This window comes from Anser anser (genome assembly GCF_964211835.1).
Source record: "Anser anser genome assembly, chromosome: 13".
NCBI classification, from domain to species: Eukaryota; Metazoa; Chordata; class Aves; order Anseriformes; family Anatidae; genus Anser; species Anser anser.
The window spans coordinates 492281-514472 of record NC_139734.1 but is presented as its reverse complement, the minus strand read 5'-3'; the positions used below and the strand labels follow the sequence as shown (position 1 = coordinate 514472).

At 39.2% G+C, this 22192-nt stretch overlaps 2 protein-coding genes across 2 annotated transcripts; both read left to right on the top strand.

Annotated features, from left to right (window-relative positions):
• Positions 1 to 2359: 2359 nt before the first annotated feature.
• LOC310880709 (uncharacterized protein) lies at positions 2360 to 17202 on the top strand (the record flags this gene model as incomplete). Its single annotated transcript, XM_083796910.1, has 9 exons — positions 2360 to 2390; positions 2528 to 2566; positions 2667 to 2720; positions 5523 to 5681; positions 6784 to 6836; positions 9514 to 9640; positions 11261 to 11734; positions 12976 to 13068; positions 17158 to 17202. Exons 2-9 carry the CDS (start codon positions 2540 to 2542, stop codon positions 17200 to 17202), a joined length of 1032 nt encoding a protein of 343 aa, XP_083653036.1. The 5' UTR covers positions 2360 to 2390; positions 2528 to 2539.
• LOC310880925 (tRNA selenocysteine 1-associated protein 1-like) lies at positions 16693 to 20721 on the top strand. The gene is made up of 5 exons (XM_083797464.1): positions 16693 to 16782; positions 17114 to 17279; positions 18758 to 18953; positions 19480 to 19525; positions 20338 to 20721. Exons 2-5 carry the CDS (start codon positions 17269 to 17271, stop codon positions 20472 to 20474), a joined length of 390 nt encoding a protein of 129 aa, XP_083653590.1. The 5' UTR covers positions 16693 to 16782; positions 17114 to 17268; the 3' UTR covers positions 20475 to 20721.
• Positions 20722 to 22192: the final 1471 nt, after the last annotated feature.

Sequence of the window (22192 nt, the reverse complement as noted above, 5' to 3'; positions counted from 1 at the left end):
AGCAAAACCAGCTTGGGTTTTCTCCATTTTACCCCGGAAAGACGGCCTATGCCGGTGGTGCAGCTGTAAGATCAAGGCAGCCAAAGACGGAACCTTATCAGGTATGAGAAAAGTAGTGTAGTGGGAAATAGTGATGGAAATAAAAAAAGCAGCACTGCCAAAGGAGCTTTGAGCAGGGAGCTGAATATGTGGTAACAGTTGCTCTTCTGCCCTCTTGGTCTACAAAAATAGACGAGATTGATTTCTGTTTAAATTCTTTAATGACAGTTTTTACCACAGGTAATACTTGTCAGAAAGAACAAGAATGACAGTTTGGGCTAGTTGTTGGTAGTTGGGGTTTCCTCTGTTGTTAGGTCTTTCAAAAAATTCCATTCAAGTGCCATTGTCTGCCTCTGACTACATTACGTTAAAATAACTTGATGCAAAAAAACCAATGACAGCATAACTTTGAAAACTTGTGTTTATGGTAGCAAAAGCTACAGTAGTCAAACCTGGCTAATATTTATCTGTGGATCTTCTTTTCCAAGCATGCCTACATTCATGCTATGGATATGTTGTATAAACCTGCAGTCTTTGAAAATATCTAAAATCAACTTTGCTGATCCTTTGTTCTTCTGGTACACAGAGGCATGCAGGACTAAATGCAGTCCCAAGATAAGCAGTAACATGCTTTCTGTTTTGAATGATTCATATAGTTCTTGGAGAGAGTTATTTGCCCCCAAGAGTTCTTGGAAATAGCAAATAAAAACTGCTGACAACTCTGATTAGCTAGAGCTGAATCGAAAAGGAAAGTCAAATCAGGTTTGGTAGGAATGTATTTAAATGAAAGTGACTTTTATCGATAAATCAAAAGGAATTTGAAGAAAATGAAAACGCGGGTTTGCTGGCTCTGTTCTGACAGTCCATTTGTGCAACGGAAAAAGGGCAGTACAAGTACCTCACTTACGGGAAACCTTGAAACCTTGTGGTGCAAAGCTGGGAACCCTCTTTGGTCGGCTATTTTTGTTTTTTACAATATTACTGCATTATGGTAAAAAGAGGAACCAAAATACTAGGCTTTTAAAGGAGAGAGTAGCTTGCTTCTTGCTGCTTGCTGTGAATGACAGCAAGGTACTAGAGAGTCCAGCGAAGGGCCACCAAGAAGATCAAGGGACTGGGAGCACCTCTCCTCTGAGGAGAGGCAGGGACTGCTGGGCCTGTTTAGTATGGAGGAGATGAGGTTCAGGGGGGATCTTATTGGTGTATATAAATACCTGAATGGATGGTGCAAAGAGCATAGAGAGCCATTGTGTTTTCAGCGGTGCCCAGTGCCAGGTCAAGAGGCAACAGGCACAAACTGAAACGTGAGGCTCTGTCTGAGCATCAGGAAATGCTTTTGCACTGTGCGGCTGATGGAGCCCTGGCACGGGTTGCCCGGAGAGGCTGTGGAGTCTCCCTCTTTGGAGGTCTTCAAGAGCTGACTTGACATGGTCCTGGGCAACCTGCTCGGGGTGGCCCTGCTTGAGCGGGGGGGTAGACCAGGCGATCTCTAGAGGTCACTTCCAACCTTAACCATTCTGTGGTTCTGTGAGTCTCACTTGTGTTTTTACATGCTGCGTGGTCTGCTTCCTGTCTTCACATCGTGTGATAAGCACAGTGTGGTTATATGAGGGGTTTAACCTGGGAAGAAAAAAAGTCACACCAAAGGAAGTTTTTGACTGATATTTGAAGTTGGGTGGTGCAAATAAACAGTTTACTTTTTCAGTGTAATGTTTAGATCTGTTACAGTTTAAATCAGATCTTTATCTTTTAAGACAAAGATTTGCAGCCAACTTTAATCTTGGGGGAAGGGAGGAAGCAAGAGAGAAGTAAAACTAGTTCCTGGTTATGATTGTATACACTGATTTTAAGATGGTACACTTAGACCATCGTGAAACTCTGAGGTCTGTGTTGTTACTGAAAATGCTTTCTGTACCACAAGCCTTTTCTTGAGTTCTGTTTCCCTGATTACTGCTTCGGAGGCCTTAGCAGTCCTGGCATCATCCGTCTTGACCTTTTACAAGTACGGAGTTCTTTTATTGCTCGTGCAACAAGCACGTGCAAGATGCACTGAGGCCCAAGGTAAACTTCATTAAACTCCGAATGTATTCTCTTCTTTATGGCTTGAACTCCCAGTGACTGCATGTTTCTCTGTCATCAGAATATATTGATTGTATCATCAGTGTAGCCTTGGGACATAAAATACATGCCTCCTTAGCTGAGAATTGACCATTGTAACGCTTAAAATGCTAATTTTTCAGGCACAAAAGAGAGCGAAAGCTAGACAAGAAACTGTGTGGTCCCACGCTACCTTGAGTACCTCAGCGTGGTGCATCTTGGAGGCAGTGGAGCAGCTGTCAACCGCTTTGTTGGTAAATAGCACTTCTTTTAATCTGTTTTTGCTTCATGTGTTTATAAAACTTAGTAAATGTGCCATCAAAGGATAAAGATAAAACTATTCTTCCTTACGCTGTGGCCGGTTTAATTTATTGCGCTATTTTTTCAACAGGATGCTAAAAGAATGACATCTCTTTTGCCGCTGTGTTGTGTAAGTTGACCATGAACCCCCACATTTTTGTTGCAGGGAACCCTCTCTCTCAGGAAAAAAAAATTGCCCTCTAATAGTTATGCTTTGTTTTTTCCCTTAGCCTCCGGACATAGATAAACCGGATATTACTGACTTCCAGTCCAAACGAAGAAAGGTAAGAACCAATAATGTCTTAAGCTGAGGTAGATAACTTTTTCAATGCTTTATCACTATTAGAAAAATTTTCTCAAACCTCAGTGACAACATAGACATCAAATCAAGTTAATATTGGCATGTATCCACAGTAGATGATGGGCTGTGAAGATTACTCAGGTTAAGAATTATGTTATCTTTGTAAGTTGAGAGCAACAACTCTAGAACACACCAAGTCGTTTTATCTTGTCCCCCAACTTGGGGTGAAGCTGCATATTAAAATTCCTGTTGAGGCAAGTTTGCTCTTGAAGAAATGATCACAAATAGAAAAATACTGATTGAGTGGTCATATAGACTTTGTACAGACTTCCGTGTTCATTCGGGCACAGAAAACTAGTTTTTGTGCTTTTTATCACCATTCAAAGTAAAGAGGAGGAAAATTGTTAATTTCCGACGCTATAAATCTTACGCTCCTAAATTCCTATTTGGAGGTAGCACAGAACTGGTGAGAATGCTGTGGTAAAGCATGATTTCCTTTCATTTTGTTTAAAAAATGAAAACTAGTCATCTTTTTTTGATGACTTTAGTTAGGGGTATCATTAAATTGCAAAACTGTACCAGGCAGAATAGCTCTTGGTGTATTAAATGCCTAACTGGGGGAATTAATATTTTTCATTTTTACCTTTAAAACCAGCGATGAACCATCGTTGGAGTCTGATAAATTTTCCATAAAATTAAATGGGCATCTCTTTCTGCGAAAACATCTGTGTTTCCAGTATCAGTCTGAGTGTACAAATGACCACTTGTTAAGTGTATGGGCTTCTTAGGCTGGAAATCAAAGTGGACAGTAATACTGGTTGCTTATTGCTTTTAACTCTTTCAATCTCTGTATTGTTTAGCCAGCACAATCTCCATTTGGTAAAGTTCTAAAATGAATGTAGCAGCAACTGCTTAGTTTTTAGGGGGGTAGAGGTTTTTTTTTTTCTTTTTCTTTTCCGACGCTATAAATCTTACGCTCCTAAATTCCTATTTGGAGGTAGCACAGAACTGGTGATAATGCTGTGGTAAAGCATGATTTCCTTTCATTTTCTTTAAAAAATGAAAACTAGTCATCTTTTTTTGATGACTTTAGTTAGGGGTATCCTTGGGCTTATTAAATTACAAAACCCTTAGATGACCACTTGAAGATCAGGTGACTGAAGGAAATAACAAGATGTGCAAACTTTTCATCTTCTGTTCTAATGAGCAAAGGGACAGTGTCTCAAGAAGTTTCTGTGCCAATTCCTTGATTGGATGGATGTATAATTAAGTTTACAATCACTTCAGAGTTTACAAACATCTCAGATTTCCTGGACCATCTTTTCACCATCTGCCAAATTACAAGGGCATGGAGAAGTGAAGTATATCATAAATATTATCCAAATAACTAAAACCAAATCTGGTGTGAATTCTCAGTTATATTATAGCAATACACCTGTGATAAGGCATTAAGAAAGATCTGCCAGATTTGCAACAGAGAGCCTGAAATTGTCAGCCACTAAATGAATGTTGCACGCAGCTGTCAGTGGGTGAAAGGAGATAGATTGTCTATTCATAATACTAGAATTCATAATGGTGGCGGGAGAAGGGTAGCCCGTGATGAGAAGCAATTATTTGCTGAGGAGACGATCGTGTGTTTTCCTGCTAAAGTGAACATGCGGTTGACGGAACACTTGTGCACTCAGGCTAAACTTCTGCAGTGGGTAGCAGTGATGTGGTATTTTTCTTATTTCAAGGAGCTGTACCAGGCAGAATAGCTCTTGGTGTATTGAATGCCTAACTGGGGGAATTAATATTTTTCTTTTTTACCTTTAAAACCAGCAATGAACCATCGTTCACTCGAAGTAGATTTGTGAACTTACATAAAACATGTCTTATTCAAGGTTTCAAACTGAATGTAATATTTTTTAGAAAGATGTATTTTTATATACTTTAGAGAGAGTGTGAATTCTATTACTAAGAGCTGGGAGATACTGTGAAATTAAAGCTGCAGCGTAAACAAAAATTTCCTGTTGGTATTGATTTGAACAATAGCATGCTTCCTAAGACTGTATTTTCTGATCCTTAAGACCGCAGGCGGAGCCATCGGTAAATCTTGTAGCCTTTAGGGTTTGTTTTCTGTCTGACAGTTCAGTTAAGTCAGTTTTGCAGAACACGCAGTGGTCTGTGTTAAAAATTAACTCTGGTCTGTGAAAATGCTTTGAAAAGGGAAGTCAAACCCACTACGTGAAGTGCATCTAATGCACATGTAAAGCATTGGATCATATTTTAATGAATGAGATTATTGTAAGACTGACAAGTTGGTTTTTTTGAGTGTGTTCTATTGTTTGTGTAACTTTGAAGAGGGAAAATGTAGGGGATGTGAAGCCCAGAAGCCTGTATAATTAGTTGCTTAACACTTCGAATGTTAAATTAATGAATTAAGCTACTGAAAAAAAAAAATCACAGTGTGGGCAGAGGAAAAGATAGGAGCATATTCTAGGAACATGGGTTATTTTAATTATGGTAGCATGAATTATTTTGTCTATGAAGCTAACTGCCAAATTTTGAAATGGAATTCAGTCAGACTTTGGCTACTTATATATAGCTTTATGGATTTCGTTACTGGTTTTCTGGTGATTTCCCTCTACAAGTTGAACGGTCTTCAGAATTTTCAAATCGTATTCACTGAGTGCCAAGACCGATGGGGGGAGGTTTATAGTTCTGTAATTTGTTTTCATCAATAAATATTGGAATTAATTTGGGTGGACGTAAGGATAAATTGATTGCTGTTTCCCTTTCAAAGCTGGAATCCCAGAATGCATTCCAGCCTCCACCTGTTAAGAGACTTGTGACACCAACGGTAAACCGTCAACCGATGCGTTATACGCAGTATTCTGAACCATCACCGACTTCAACTACTCAGTCCAGCAAAATTTGCCAGAGAGTAGACACAAAGTTCCAAGTGAGTACATTTTTGAGTCCTTATGTGCCTGTTTTTTTTTTCCAGTCTTGGAATGTTTCTCAAACCAATTGTTATCCTATCTTTGCAAAAAGTACTGATAGTATGTTTGAGGCGAGCTTTAAGGCAGTGGGAACCATTGTGAAATAGATTGAGCTTTTATGGATTTAATTCTGTTTTTGGAACACTCAGTGTCTTGTGGTTGTTTTCACGATGTCATGATGTGCTATTGAGTCATCCTGTTGTCAGTGAAAGAATATTAAAAGACAGAAATGTTTTCCTTTTATATTCTCATGTACACAAAGCTGTCACTGATGAAACATGCTCGTGTTCTGTGTAAACTATTCCAGGTGAGCTATGTGCTCCAAGTGAGAGTTCTGACAATGTGCTGAGTTATCGGTTTTGATTGCTTTGGAGTAGATGGAGTCTAATAAATTTTCCATAAAATTAAATGGGCATCTCTTTCTGCGAAAACATCTGTGTTTCCAGTATCAGTCTGAGTGTACAAATGACCACGTGTTAAGTGTATGGGCTTCTTAGGCTGGAAATCAAAGTGGACAGTAATACTGGTTGCTTATTGCTTTTAACTCTTTCAATCTCTGTATTGTTTAGCCAGCACAATCTCCATTTGGTAAAGTTCTAAAATGAATGTAGCAGCAACTGCTTAGTTTTTAGGGGGGTAGAGGTTTTTTTTTTCCTTGTTTGTTCATAAATGACAGAAAACAGAAAAGTATGTCCCTTTTACGGGGTTGGTAAACACAAGTTTTGATGAAAACTCTCCCCCCCACACACACAATTTTTGTCATTTTGTTTAAAATAATTACTTTCTTTGTTAGAGGATTTGACAAATTTGATTTAGTGTTCTATCAGTTTGTCCTCAATGCTGAGTGAAGCAGTGTGCTTACTTTAGCCCCAAAATTTAACTGAACTGTACCCACAATGCTGAATTACGGAACAACGTTAAGTAGGTGAGGTGTATTCAGGGCTATAAAATTAAAAATAAATAAATAAAATAAAAACCACAAAAAACCACATGAAGTGGTTGTTGGTACTTTGTGTATTCTGTACATATTCAGCTAAGTCTTGAACTAAACTTAACTTGCAGGGGATGAGAGAGAAGACTTTGCCTGCAGAACAGCGAGCAGAACCATCTGAAAGGTATGACATCTATTAATTTAAAACTTACTTGAAGGAAGAAAGACATCTCCTTTTTCAGTACGGTCTGCACCTGAAAGGTGGTGACAGTTCTCAGTAAAAGGAATGGGAAATCCAATGAAAATTTTGTATTTTGAGGGAGCTGCAAAGTCTGGATTGTGTTTGAAGATCAATATAACTTTGAGAAAATTGTTGTTTTTATGAACGGAAGGAAGATGAGCAAGAATAAAAGTACTGATACACCACTTTTTATCCCAAGTTTATCTTCTGAGTAGGATACGAAGATGGGAAATGAGGCACGTTTTCTGTATCCACAGAAAGGATCTTTGCTATTGGAGGCCTAATTTTTTCCTTCTACAGGAAATATGGCTCATTTTGTAGTTTAACTAAATCTGTAGCGTTACAAATTTTGCTTTGACAGATATTTCATGGTTTATAACTCAGTTTACTTATAACAAAATAATTTGTCCCTCCTAATGTTCCCTAGGGGAAAAGCTATTAGTTTTAGCTATTTAATTGCTTGCAGTTTGAAAGCTCTGTCCTAATGGGATGATTCTTTCTGAAGTATTCTTTAGAAGGTGAAGTAGGGGAAGTGAGTTACAGTTCAGGAGGATGTTTATTGATGTGTTTTTTTCTTTATTTTTTAAGCAAAAACATGGAGGAAGATTTATGATTTATTATTCTTTTTTTTAATACTCCTTTCATGATGAAGTTAATTGTCTGCTTTGAGTTCACATGAAGACCATGTGTTCTTTAGAATCATTTGAGGCCAAATGCTAACTCATCTCTAAAATAAAAAAAATCCAGCAGAATTAATTGAATTTCTTCTTGAGGAGACTGCTTTGTGTTATACTGCTTTCTTGGTTTAGGTCAAATGAGTTATCCTCCAGATAATATTGATGGCTCTTCCTTCTGGGCAAATGGTGTTTTGGGTAATAATGCTTGAGTTAAGAGACTTTGCACTCGGTTTTTAGGGGGTCGCTCTTTTCAAAGAACAGTAGCAGGGAATTTTGTTGACTCTATGCTCATCTGCCAAGCAATTCTTATGTGACCATGGGCATTCTTTGGCTTGCAGAAAGAACTCAACACTTTGTTTTGGCATCTAAAAGTTGGACTTCACAACAACCACCTTTTTAGGGGTGGAAGCGACTGGCTTTAAGGTTCTGGTACAGGTGCAATCAGGTGCTGGGTTGTAATTATGTTTTTTTCAAACTGTTCTAAATTGTCTTTGTTAGAACTCCTTTCTACTTCTCCATTTAGGAAGGAGATACAGAAAACTCACACTGCTTTTGATTTCGTTCACAAAGTTTATTGCAGTGCCCTACCTTTTGTTTGTAGAGTAGGTAGTGGTGGTAGTGTTTTTTGTGATGCTGGTCTCTGTTGGGTGCCATGTTCTGGAGCAGGAGCACCACACTGATCTGCTGGCAAGAGTCCCTTTGGACAGTTGAGTTGGAATACTCAGTAAATCTCTGGCCCACCAATGCTATATATCTATGTGTGTGTGTGTGTGTGTATATATTTTAAACCTGAGTCCAATTGTAGATTAGACTTGCTTGAAGGCTGACAATTGTCTTTGCCCCCTTGAAGCTCACAGGTGTTAACAGAAAGAGGAATATGGGCTGTTATGGGCAAGCGATAGTTGTCTGAATGAAGATCTATTTTGATGTAAGACTTTTTTCAGAATTCTAATGGATTGACAGTTTGGATTAGAGAAAAGTCTGAGCATCTGCCTTAGGGATCTGTCTTCCTCTATGCAGTTACAGTGCTAAGCAGGCTGTTGTCAAGTATTTGACAAGTTTAGACCAGTTCTCCTCCTCAGTATTGTGGGAGTTTGACCTGGTGTCTTCCAGTGCGATCTAATGCACTTCTGTACTGACTGACTGATTGGCTGCAAGATAAGCTTTGATGTCACGGTTTTTCCAGGCATACTTCATTTTCTTGCCATAGTACTTTTGTTAGAGTTATTCCCTATTCCACTTCTGGTTTGGGTTATTTTTTCCCCATTTGCTCTTGGATTAGGATATCTTTCTGGTTTTGAGCTAGGCTTTTTTAAGTACCAGAAAAACGCCTTTGTATGCCTTACAAAAGGGATCTGTATTCATGTCTGAAAAGACTTCTGGAATGTTGGCATACCCAAACACCTCTGCTGTTCCTGCTGATGGCCACATGAAAGCCAGAGCTGCTTCTGAAGCTTAGGCCATATTACCTTGCCACACAAGTCTAAGGCGTCCCTATTCTATCAGAGCTGTTGGCAGTGTTTCCCATGTGTATGTGTGCATATGTGCACTCTTTCTGTATTTTTGTGAGCTGTTCTTTTATATCCCTGCAAAAGATACACGTGCATCGCAGAATCAGAGAACCAGTCCTATTTAAAGGAAGCACTGGAAAATAACAATCTAAATCAGCTCTTCTATTTCAGGTCTTCTGGCTTAGTCATTGTTCCCATGTGAACGGTGCACTTATGTATGTCCTTTTCATTGCTGCTGTTAATAAAGTTTTTCCTATTTAGAACATCAAGTATTTACCAGCGTTTAGCAACTTGTGAGACAGCTTTAGTTTTTTTCTGATCAGCAGGTTTCAATTCTAGGACTAATAACAGCTCTAATATCTTGAAAAAAAAATTTGGCTGGTAATTTTTTTTTCTCTTGTTTCCCCCAACTTCTGTACTGTCGTGTGCTAGCAATGTGACCAGCTACAAATTCAGTACTGCTGCGTCCAATGGTCTGTCTTCAGGAGTGAGTAGCGGAGGTGGCAAAATGAGAAGGGAAAGAGGAATACACTATTTATCAAGAGCTGTACAAGAACAGGTAAGTGACTCTTAAATTAATTGCTGTCACTGAGCTTACTGAAGTAACTAGCTAAGTGTGTCAGTTTTATTGCATCATAGTAAATTATAACAATACCGCTTTATTTTTGCATTGTTTTTGTTTTCTTGTGGGTTTCAGAGCAGGCTCCAATTGATTTCCTGTGTTTGAATACCTGAACTTTGCTTATGTAATTTTGAAATTTTTAATTCTCTTACCTTGGAGATTCTTCAAACTATAACATTTCTCGTTAGCAATTGAATGAATGAGTCCTAAGAAGAGAAGTTTTGGTGAAGGTTTGTATAGTTTTTCTACAGGAATGATACTTGAAACGAGTGCCAAGTATAAAAAGAAAAAAAAAGCTTAATTTTTGGTTTCATATTTAAGTCATACAGAAAGATACAGGCCAAGAGTGTGAAAAAGAGTAGTAGAAGAGAGCATTCTGCATGTCTGCTAACGATGACTCAGTTTTTGATACTCACCAAACTCATTGTGAGAGAGTTTTTTTCTCATTTTAATAGGAAAAATCTATTCCATAAAACTATGACCATGAATATTCAGATTATTTTTTCTTTTATTGGATGTTATATAAGCTGCCTGTAAGTTAATTTAAGTATTTACGTTAACATTAAGTATTTAATTAATATTAAGTTAATATTAAGTATTTAAGTTAATTTAAGTTTCAAATCATTAAATGGGACTTCCAGATGATGCAATATAAAGAAATCATAAACACTGTTGTTTATTCCTGTAACGCAAATAAAATAATGGTCCAAATATCAAAAGTTCCATAAACTTTTCAAATCAAAACTGTGAAACAGATGTAAGCTACAGGATGCACTGAATATCAGTAGTACCAACTTACATCCCTTCCTAGTCATTTCTAAGTAGATCATGATAGTACTGTACAAATTTTGGTCAGATTTCCTATGCCATTTAAAACATAACTCATCCAATCTTAGTAATCAAATAAAGTAAGTGGCAGGGATGAAAATTGAAGTTGTTAAGAGGCTGTTTTCTGATTTTTATATTTGCATCCTGATACATGGTATAGACTGTATTTACCAGAACACAATCTTCAGTGCTGCTAGTCTGACTTTCTTTGGTGCTTTTTGTGTTTAGTTTGGTTGTTGAACCTACCTGCTTCTTTAAACATTACCTTTTTCCACGTTCACTGCTGTAGTGACTTTAGAAACTTTGGCAGCTATCCCGCCTAATTTTGCAAGAGGAACACTTTCTCACTTGTCTTGAGAGTGTACTCTTAATTGAAGCCATGCGAGGGTAGTTAGAAAGGATGATGCTTCTCCAGAGCTTTGATGACTAAAGTATAGAAAAGAAAGAAAAAAAATGTGATCTGTGCGTCTCTGTTCTGCACAGGTTTTGAGTTAACTTTCAGTGTTCTTGCTGTACAGTTGTTGAATAGAGTATAATGTGGAAGCAGGCCTGCCATAAATTAAAATGACGTGGTAGACAGAGGTGGGGAGATCGGGATTTCTTCTGGAAACTTGCTTTCTCTTAATTTGTATGGATTTTTGTTCTATTTAATTTTGTTAATAAATTGGGTGGGATGGGGTGAGAAAGTAGTATGTCTTGTATAAGAAAAATTAAAATTTGCAACTTTAGGAAGTGGAGGAACCAGTGCTACCGAACATACCCCTACCCATCAGTGCTGCATCGCTGCCTCAGTTCAATTCTAGTTTCATTGGTAGTAGCGCTGTCTCAGCGTCACCGAGCGCTGTTTCAACAGCAGCAATGAGCACGGCAACTCCAGCAGCTGCGACGGGCATGGCAAATCCATCAGAGGTGGAGGGCATGACAGATCCATCAGAGGTGGAGGGCATGAAAGATCCATCAGAGGTGGAGGACTTGACAGATCTATCAGAGGAGGAGGTGGAGGACATGATTTATACAACGGCGACGTCGGGCATAACGTGTTCAACAGTGCCCTCAGGCTTGACATGTCCAATAATGGCGGCGGGCATGCCATATCTGCTGATGACAAAGGACATATCAAGGTCAACAGCGGCAACGACAAGCGTGGCAAATTCAACGGAGGCGGCAGGCATGGCAGATGCAGCAGCGATGGCGGCGGGCAAGGTAAATCTTTATGCTATAAATAATGTTTACAATGAGTATACTGCTTTATTGCGAGTTGACTTTTTCTGTGGTGCTCATGAAACTAACAAATATTAGTTTCTACGCAGCTGAATGAATTGGGGTTGTATGCCAGTTTGGGGAAAAAGGCATAAATGTTTTGATTCTGCTTCTCTCAGTCTTAGAGCCTGCCAACTCCCATTTAACGTGATTGTATAACTGCTTCAAATGCTGTGGAAGTCTGCGGGGGAAGGGGGGTGTGGACTTTATGCCAAGTTATTTATAGTGGTTTTGGCAGGGGTAGAGTTAATTTTCTTCGTAGTAGATGATGCTGTGTTGCAGATTTGTGAGCAAAACAGTGTTGGTAAGGCACTGGTGTTTTAGCTGTTGCTGAGCAGTGCTTACACAGTGACAAGTCCTTTTCTGTGTCTCACGCTGCCCTGCCAGCGAGGAGGTCGGGGATGCACAAGAGGCTGGGAGGGCACTCAGCCAGGACAGCGGAGCCCAGAGGACCGAAGGGATATTCCACACCATTTAGCATCGTGCTCAGCAATAAATGCTGGGGGAAAGAAGGGGAAGGAGTGGGGAGTATGTACAGGGTTATGGCATTTGTCTTTCCAGGTAGCCATTCCATGCGATGAGTCATTAATGCTACCTCAAATTTAACAACTTTACTTCTTTATTTCCGGTTCTTTTCCCTGTTCCATTTGGAGGGAGTGAGCGAGTGGCTGTGTGGTGCTTAGTTGCCTGCAATGGTTAAACCACAACTTTATTTAAGTTATTAAATTAGAGGTAACGTGGTCATATAAGCCTCACATAGAATGAGCCTAGGGTGCAATAATTGGCATATTATTGCAATAAAATAAACATTAATCTGTTCCAGAGTACTTGAAATATTTTTTGTACGGTTTGAAGTAGACAGCTGCTTTAACATGTTGAGGTGTTTGCTGAAGTTCTTGGAGTATCATTGGGCTGAGTTTGCCGTTCTTCAGCTTCCTGGCTTGCTTTTCCGTGCATTTAGACCTAAGTAGCATCTCCAGCTTTTCCTCTCAGTTTCTGGAATTTGGTTTTGAAGATATTGTCCTATACCCACTTGGAAACTTCCCTGTGTTTTATTATTACTTTTATCTGCAAAATAACTCAAACATCAGGTTTTTCGACGTCACTGCGGGACTTCTGTTGGGTAGTGAATTCAGGTAGTTGTTGCTCTTAAATATAAACCTTTAATTCTTTTGAAAATACAGATACAACCAACAAGTACTGTTAGCAGTCCTGAGTTCGCGTTTTCATCTCCAGTTGTGAAATCTACTGAGGCAGAAGTGCTACCTACGTCTTCTGTAAGTAAAATAATAAAGGAGCTTGACTTTTTTTCTTAGGCATTTAGTAGGCTGTTGCAGAACACTAAAGCAGAATCTGCCTTGATGGAGAAAAGTATGTAGGCTTCTGGCTTATAATTTGTCATTCAGCATGCGTGCTACAAATGTGAAGAGCAGCTTTCAGATTTGGTTTTGTGTGTGCATTCGATTGAAGTTCCTGTGGCTTGAGAATCTGAAAAACCTCTCTTGTTCATAGCAGATTGGGTTTACATTTAGTGTTCCCGTTGTAAAATCGGCAGAACTTTCTGGACCCAGTGGTACTCCAGTGACGCCCTTTCTTACCCTAGGTAACTGAAACTTTAGCACTTCAGATCTGAAGTGCTGATTTTCCTTTTTTTCTTTATTAAATCTTCAATCTGTCCTGTCTGCGCATGCTAGCAATTCCAGGCAGTGTTGGACTTCTGCAGTATTTTTCCAGTGACAGATCTGCTTTTATATTTTTTTTTTGTTTTGTTGCTTTTTGTTTTGCTTGTAATCATAAAGCATTGCAAAGTAAGTAGAATTTGTGAAGATTCTTATGTGAGAAGCATGAAAGCTGGAAATTCTTGTTTCTAACAAAAGTGAGTATAATCTGCTCTAACTAGGTCACATTGTGAAAGCTGTTTTTGTTTTCTTTTGTTTCAAAAGACACCACCACCTCAACCAACATCAACACACAGAAAGAGGAGGTCAAAGATTTTGCTGGTGGTCCCTTCACCACTGCCCACGTATTAAAGGAAGGAAGCGTCTTAGACGTTCTAAAAAATCCTGGAGAGATAATGAACTCCTTTTAAAAAGATGCTGCAAAAAATACGCTAGCATTTTTTATTAAAAAAAAAAACCAACACACGACTTATGGTTAATAGAGTATCTGCTATAAATATGAATGTAGGAGAGCATTACATTAAGCGCTGCGTTTGTTAGGGTGCATCTGCCCCCTTCTATTCTAAGTGGTGTTTGTTGCTGGAAGTAAAACTGCAAGATGAAAAGCAGATGGGTTGCATCTCCTTTACGTGTTAGGATGTAATTGTAAATGAGGTACTAAGAGAATTAGCCAGATAATCGGTGTTTCATTTTAAGTAAATACAATTTGTGGAATTGAAAAGGAAATGTTTGTAAAACTCAACACTCCTGTCCCACCTTCAGCCCAGGTGAAGAAAGAATAGGAAAGAGCTTCAGTTCCAAATACATGGCGAAAGCTGCGAATCTTTGGGCCTTAGCTTACAATGGCTCCTGTGGATTAAAATTTAAACTGCAAACAGAAGTGGAGTGTTTTACGTTAAAAACCCTTTTCTGAATTTTGTTTTTAAGCAATTGCAATTGTTTTCAACAGTTTCATAAAGTGTGTCTGTGGAAAAGATATCTTTTAAGAAAAAGGGCTTTATTGAATTTGATCTTTTCCCAAAAGTCTTCTTCTAACTTACATACTTGTGAAGAAGGCAGCACATTTCTCTACTGGAAAGAGCTAAGTGAGAGAAAATACATTGTGCATTTTGTTTAAGGAAAGACCTCTGAGTGAAGTGACATTCACTTTCTTTATCGGTTTAAAAGAAGCAGAATCTAAATCCACATTGTTCAAAGACTTCATTTTTGACTAAAAAAAACCCAACAAACAAACCACAAAACAACTATGTTCAAGGTAGATTTACAAGCAACTTGAGCTGCTGTTTAAGATGCATTTCCTTTAGTCTTTCTGTATTAGTAGCTTGTCTTTCCTGTTAAAATTGCCACCTTTTAAATAAGGAGTTGTCCTGTGTCCGATGCATTTTGAAAAAGATTATAGAAAATTAGACAGTTGTTCAATTGTCTTGAGTTTTTATTATTTAATTAATATTCAGCATCTGTGGGAAAATACCGCATGGATTGCTGCTCCGAGTACAAACTTCTGTACAGTTACTGGAGTAGATTTGAGTCATCTGCTACGGAAGGAGGAGCTTTAGAAATTTGATTCGATTGGGCATCGCGTCTTAATCAAATTGTATTATTTCCATTCCACGTTGGACTGTCAGATTTCAGTCAGCTACTGTCTGTTTGTACTTGTATCGACCAGTGAAAATGTTGATTTAAAGCTTGCTTGGAAACAAAGAGTTAAATGAAGCTTTAACGAAATGTTCTGTTGTGACCCAGTGCAGCAGATGAAATTTCATCCGTTTAGATAAGATTTCTGGGGACTTCCTGTTGCGCTCGGTCTGAATGTCTAGTTGTAACCATTGGCACCTGAGTTGAAATTTTTGCCCTCTAGTAAAGTCACTTAGTTACATGTAGTGAGGTGCTGCGCTAACAGGAAGACTTTTTTTTCTTGCTTCCTAGACTTTGGATTGTTGAAAACACGCTCTTCTACGTCTGCGCAACCTACAACAAGCACAGTGGTTTATACTAGGCCTGCAATAACAACTTTTTCTGCAGGTAAAGAGACTTCTAAACAAGCATCGTACTGGCAATCTGATACATGTGACCCTTTTCTGCAAAACAAAGACATAAAGGACAAATGTGTAACTTGTCAAGCTACTAAAGCCTCAACAGTTGAGAGTATGAAACAGACAGTAAGTTCAAGTCAATGCGACACCTCAAAGCCAGCAGCGCCCCCAGCAGGGATGCTGGGCTTTGGAGACAAATTCAAAACAGTACCTGGAACGTGGGATTGTGATACATGTCTTGTCCAAAACAAACCGGAAGCTACAAAATGTATAGCATGTGAGACACCAAAACCTGGAACGGGAGTAATGCCTGCTCTGACATGACCAGTGGTCACAGACAGCTCGGTGACAGTGACATCCTCCTCGAGCAGCACTGACACAACAGCCACTCTGGGCTTTGGAGACAAATTTAAGAAGGCGAAAGGCTCTTGGGACTGTGGAATATGCCTTGTACCAAATAAGACGGAAGATAACAAATGTGTAGCCTGTCAGTCTGAGAAACCAGGTATGGTCCTTTTTTTGCTGTTGTTTCCATCCTAGCCTCTGTGAATCTTGTACAGAATAAAAGTACGTTGCATATATGGAATATTTTAAGCAACACGATTCCCAGGTACGGTTGATGGATTAGCGGCTGTCTGCAGGATTGGTTTACAGGCACTTCAGAGGTCTCAGCCCAGGTTCCAGCCTGTCGCATAAATTGAACTGATTGTGAAATGTATTAGTACGGAGCTGGATCAATGCAGATACCCCCGGCTTTGCAGCTGGTGAGGGAAGATGGCTGAAGTGGGTGACTTAATTTAAAAACAACATAGTGATTTTTCACTGGCGAAAATGAGAACTCCATAGAAAGAGTTAAAAATGACTGCGTTTTTCTCTTTCAAAAAATAAGTAAAAAAAATTACAGAATGTGGCCAAAATGCCTCTACTCACCGTTTGTATGTAATTGAGGGGAGATGTGAAGCCAGATTTCAAGACAGTGTAGTCTTAACTAGTCTTAAGCTAAAGCAGAGAGATGCCTATGAAGGTCAGTGGTAGGCTTCAAGAAAGCGAGTGACCCGCTGGGTAACTTCTTCAGGGCAGTACTGGGTTGTTTCCCATTGTGTGTGACCGTAATTGATTTTGAGCGTGGTTGTATTGTTTTTAAAATACGATTCTAATTCTAACTTTGACTCTAAATGTCATTTAACATGCCATTACATCGAAAAACACCTGTGCAAATATATCGTGGAAGAAACAAATTAAGATGGACTAGACCGGGCTTTTGTAATCATCCTGTGCGGTAAGACTGAAATTTCATGAGGTAAGATAATGGATTTCAGACAGAGTTGATTCTCTTGGACTTCCAACCTCTGAGCGGTCAGTCGGCATCTTTGTCTGAGGCTCTTGCCATTGCAAGGAGGAATTTTGGAAATGAGGGGTTTACTGTGACCATGGTGCAGTGAATTGCACGGTTACGTTGCACTTGTCAGGAGGAAGAGCGATGCAAGTAATACTAGGATAAAAGTTTTCTGCGTGTGCTGTGGAAGGGAAGAGCCATTCTTGTCTTTCCGGTTTTGAATTTGAAGCGTTATCTTCTGCTTCTCTCTTAAAAGGCACCTTTTTTTTAAAAGGCACCTGTCAGGCCTCTTTATGGAGGTTACACTGTCGTCAACAGCAGCAGAAGCTTAAACGAACGGTTAAAGAACGGTTAAAGAATTGATACCAAATTTGATGAACTCTGATCCAGGATACTGACAAAACAGGACTTCATATAAACAATTTCAGTATGTTCATGAGGTTAGCTTGTGTGTTCTGTTAAATAGTAAAAAATGACACTTCTGTTTCTGTTTACCTAGCATAATTCTGCAAATGTTGCCTCCTTCTGCTTTAGAATGGAAATGCTCTTCTCCAAGAGAGCACTGTCCAAACTTCTTTGCCAAAATTTTTTGATTAAATTAATATTGTTTTATTTTGAAAACAAGAATAAGCCACAAACATGTTTTCTTGCTTCGGCTATCCAGAAGAACGTCAACAGTATTTTCAGATTTTCCTTCCCTACACAACTGTATGTAGGAAGAGTGCAGTTGGAAGCAGAAGACCTAAGATGATGTATCTTCTGTTTGTTTACTACAGTAACAAGACAATGGATTACCTCTTTATTAGAACTTGTGTAGCTTTGCAGTATTGAAACAAATGTAGGTATTAAAATACACATCAGTAGTACGTTTCTGAATGGCTGAGTACCGTGCTCTCTTAGCATTGAAATACCCAGCCATTGGATTAGTTTGTCCCTCATGTTTGCTTAGTTTGGAAGCTATTTCAGAATGCCTTCAGCTTGTATTCTTCCCCAAAAGCATAGAACTCACTTCTCTGCATCCCCAATTCAAGTGAGAGAAACTGGGCACTGCAAACACAGGAGGTCTGCCTGTACAGAATCAGTGAAGACAAGTCTAAACAGCGGATTTTTTTGAATATGCAGCTGGGTTATCTGAATGTTCTTTATGCAGTGTACCTCAGTTTTAGTACAGATAGCACTTGTCTTGGTTCTTGTCATTAGTCTGAAGCTGCCCCTGAGAAAATCTTGAAAGGGAAAGTAGTGAAAGCTAATCAGCTGGCCCTTTCTTCTTAAGAACCAGCGTATTTTGTAATTCTCCCACTAATAATAAGGCGTCATGCTGGAGAATCGCGATTGTGTTGTTAAGCAAGACTGACTTCACTTGAGCGGTATAGTTGGCAGCTGTTGAATGTTTAATGGACTTTAAACAAACAAAAAAACTGAGCAGGTGGAGGTAGACATGGCAAACTGACAGGCGGTGTCAGATGCTTCTTTGAAATGGATAATCTGACTCCATTCACTTCTTTCTGGAAATAAGATCTAGTAATTAACCAAACAAAAGATAGAAGGGTTAAGACTGCATCTTTAAAGCAGCTGTGCTTGATAAATGTCTCTGGTCTTAAATCAATCTTTAGCAAAGCACAGAGACATAGCAGCAGCTTGCTTATGCCAACGCTAAAAATACTTGATGTGTACAGGTAACCATGTCAAGGCTCTGGAGTTAATCCATGAGAACAATTCCTTCTGGTATTGGCAAAGGTGAGGATGCTTGCTTCTATAGAAATGAGGTTTTGAGCTGTGACTTAAGCTGTCACTTAGGTGACTGTTTAGGAAAGCTTCCTTTTAAGCTTTGAAGTATGTAAGCTGACAAATTGTTTAAGTTCAGAACTGGGTTTACAGTCTCTTGTTCTCTGACTGTATGCAACTTCTCATGTTTCAGACTGAAAGCAGAATTGCAGCGGTACCAGTCATGCAACTATAATGATTATTGCCAAGATTACCAGAACTACCACTCGCAGAGGAGTTACGATGCTTACGCTGACTACAACTACAGCTCCTATGCTCCCTATGACAGCATGCAAGCTGTTGGAGACTGCTCTTTAGGAGATTCTTTAATGGCTCCAGCTGTTTTTGAGGTAAAGATAGTGCACGCTTGCTGTAAAGAAAATATTTCACAGATAATACGTTGTACAGATTTGTGTGAATCAGCAAAAAGAATCCGAAGTTGAAAACATGCTTTCTGCTTAGTGTGAAGTTAAAAGAGCAGATTCCATTCAGAGGTGTTTGTATTTAAGTGCTTAAATAGTAAATCCATAGAATTAGTGATTTATACACCATTATTTGTTCACGCATACCAAAGAATGGTTTTGACAGCATAATTGCGTACGCTTCTTCTGTTCCTGTTCTTCTGATTTGCTTTGCTTAAAGCAAATTAAACAGTTGTTGTAAGTGGTCTTATCGTGGTCAATGTATTAGTTGTGACCTCCGGAAGTCCCTTCCAACCTGTACTGCAATATTGGCTTTCTTCTAAAAATAAGTAGATAAAATGCCGTCTATCCTTGTAGTTGTAGGAAGAAGGAATGGATTGAGACTGCAGCACTTTGAATCTGTGATGCTTTCTGAAATGAGTTATGATTAAACTTAGCCTTTTCTGTCTTTCAGGAATCTTCAGTTATGACTGCAATCGGTGATGACCTAATTACTGACGGTAATAAGGGTTCTATCATTGTCACTTGAGTTTAGCCATCCTTGTGCCTTTTAACAATACAAGCCAACCTCTACTGGATGAAGAACATCTTGAAAGTTCAGCTGAGGTCAAACCTCTGTGGGGTTGATCTGCAATCAGCTGGGGTTTTAAAGCTGATACAGCATACACTGACCGCATCAAGTAAAACGGGACACTGTCAATGCTTCGCAGCAGGTTTCTTGTACCTGTGCCTTCATTCCCATTTGAAAATGGTCTAAGACAGAATTTTGTTCTTTGTATTGGTTCCGCTAAACAGATTTTATATTAGAAACTCAGTAATATGCAAAAGCTTTGTTCTCCACCCTGAGGTAAAAGCTTATGTTGCAGATTCCAAAAGGAGGATTCAGCTTGCACTTACAAATACGGTACAAAACATATTTGCGTCCTGGAAGGTTTGCAAAGTTCCTCACGTGGAGGCATTTTGTGTTAGTGTTTAGAAACTATCCTATGTAACGTGTATTGCCGTAGAAGTGAATTAAATGACTCTTGGGAGGGTTTCATGGCTGATTATCCTTAAACGTTATCTTTACTATCTTAAACATTGTCTTTATCTTGAAAGACAATTCTAGTCCCAGCCTTCTAATATACAAATTCCCAAAAGTTGGAGTTGTGAGGCTCAAAATTTTAGAGGACTAAATACCTCACTAAAATTAGTAGATCTAATAGCTTATTACACTTAGCTTAAAATACATTTTGTTAGCCATTTCACGTGAAGTTTTTTTGTGCGCATGCCTCAGATTTGATACTTGGACTTACCAGGCTTTTATTTTCAGATCCACAGCTCTACTTGGATGTTGATGAAATGAACAGACAATTCACGGAGACAAGCGAAGAACTCTACGATTCACTCATGAATTGTCACTGGCAACCTCTGGATACGGTCACTTCTGAAATCCCCTCTGCTATTTAAGTGTCTTCTAGAGCATGACCGTTAGGACCAAAGTGCTAAAACTACATTTCTTCTACATTATTCTAGCTCATAAGTTTTAAAGCACAATGATAGGTTGGGTTTTTTTTGCTATGCTTTTGACAGTTTCTGTAATCTTTTTGTTCATCACTCTCTTCTTGGAGCATCATGAAGTCATGTAAATATTCGAGAAATGTAAAGAGGTAAATGGGGTCTAAAGATAGACTTGCCTGTGTAAATAAAAAATTTGTTTCTGCAAACCTGCCAGCAAGGGATTTTACTTGTACCTGTGTGCAGCACGTTCTCTTCCGGCTTATGGAATTTAACAAGGTAGTAAGGGTATTTCATCTGTCTTTATTTTTATATGGGCATTAGGACACAAGCAAAATCTAGCTTCCCCTTGTTTTCCTGGTTCCTTAGGTAAGCGACAAGCCAAGCCTTTCATGTGCTTGCTTAGACTGGAAGTATGTATGGGAGACACTCACAGGCCTTGCTATGGAAACACCTGTGCCCACTTTTTCCTGCAGGCTGCTGGCTCTAACTGTACTACTGATACATGCTAGGTCAGCTAAAATCGGCTTATAAATAGGGTATGTTAAGCATATGGAAGTGTAGACTTCAACTGCCATAGCTACAAACATCCCGTGGAATGAGGATGATGTCTGCTGGCACTCTCTGCATCAGCATTCAGTTTTCCCTTGCCCTTCTTACTGTTAGACTTCTCAGCTGACGCTTTACAGCGAAGAAATTGCTACAACATAATCCGTGTTCTTAAACCTAAAAAAAAAAAAATCTTGGAGAAAACAACTTGCTGGTTTTCCCTCCTTGCTGGCAAGGAGAAAAATAGTCCACCAGGAACAACAAAAAAATCCTAGTAACAGCTCCTTAAGTTATACCCTCTGCTACCCTCTCTAATTGCTCTGGTCTTCCTTCATTCACGGTAATGAAGTTTTAAAGCTCTGGTAGAAGGATGACAGTACTCAAGTCAAAGGAGATGAGAGCAATGAGGAAAGCTTTGCTTTAAGCTAGAGCAGTCTTGCGAGTTGCTGCCTTTATGCTGTTCTTATCTTGAAGGGTACAGAGTCTTTTCCAGTCATAGGGACTCCATAACCCTATGAATATGGAGAAATAGTTGCTAATTAACAGTGTGTATAATAAGTAAGTGAGGCTGGAAACAAAAGAATATTCCTCCAAGAAAAAAAAGGAAGCAGAAATTACTGTACTTAATAGCTGGGGAAGCTGTTAAAGCTAGTTGACACAGTTCTGGTACTGCCGTGTGTGTTTTGGGGGCAACATAAACCATAATTGCTGTGATGGCAGGTAAGAATCCAGTTCTTTTTTATGGCTTAGTGTAGTCAGTGAAAGCAGTGGTCCTAAGCTGCATGCTGTTCTTAAATGTAATGCAAATTCTCTTTTGTGACTCCTCAGTACTTCCAGGTTACTTGTAGCTGATCACCAGCAACTGCTTCTGTTAGCTATTAGCTGTTGGGTTTTTGCTAGGAATACTTTCAGTCCTGAATTGAAATGATGACATCCTGAAACAGAAGAGGCTCTTGGAGTATTGTAGGAAGCACATTCTTCCTGGTTCTAGTGCAGGTGTAGACGTAGGAGGAGGCAGAAGGCAAAGAACCTCACATAGGTGGAGGGGGTGAGGTGGCATCACAGTTAGAGCTGTTGCAGTTAACTCTTCCCAAAGCATGAAAGCAACGTGGCTGGGAACG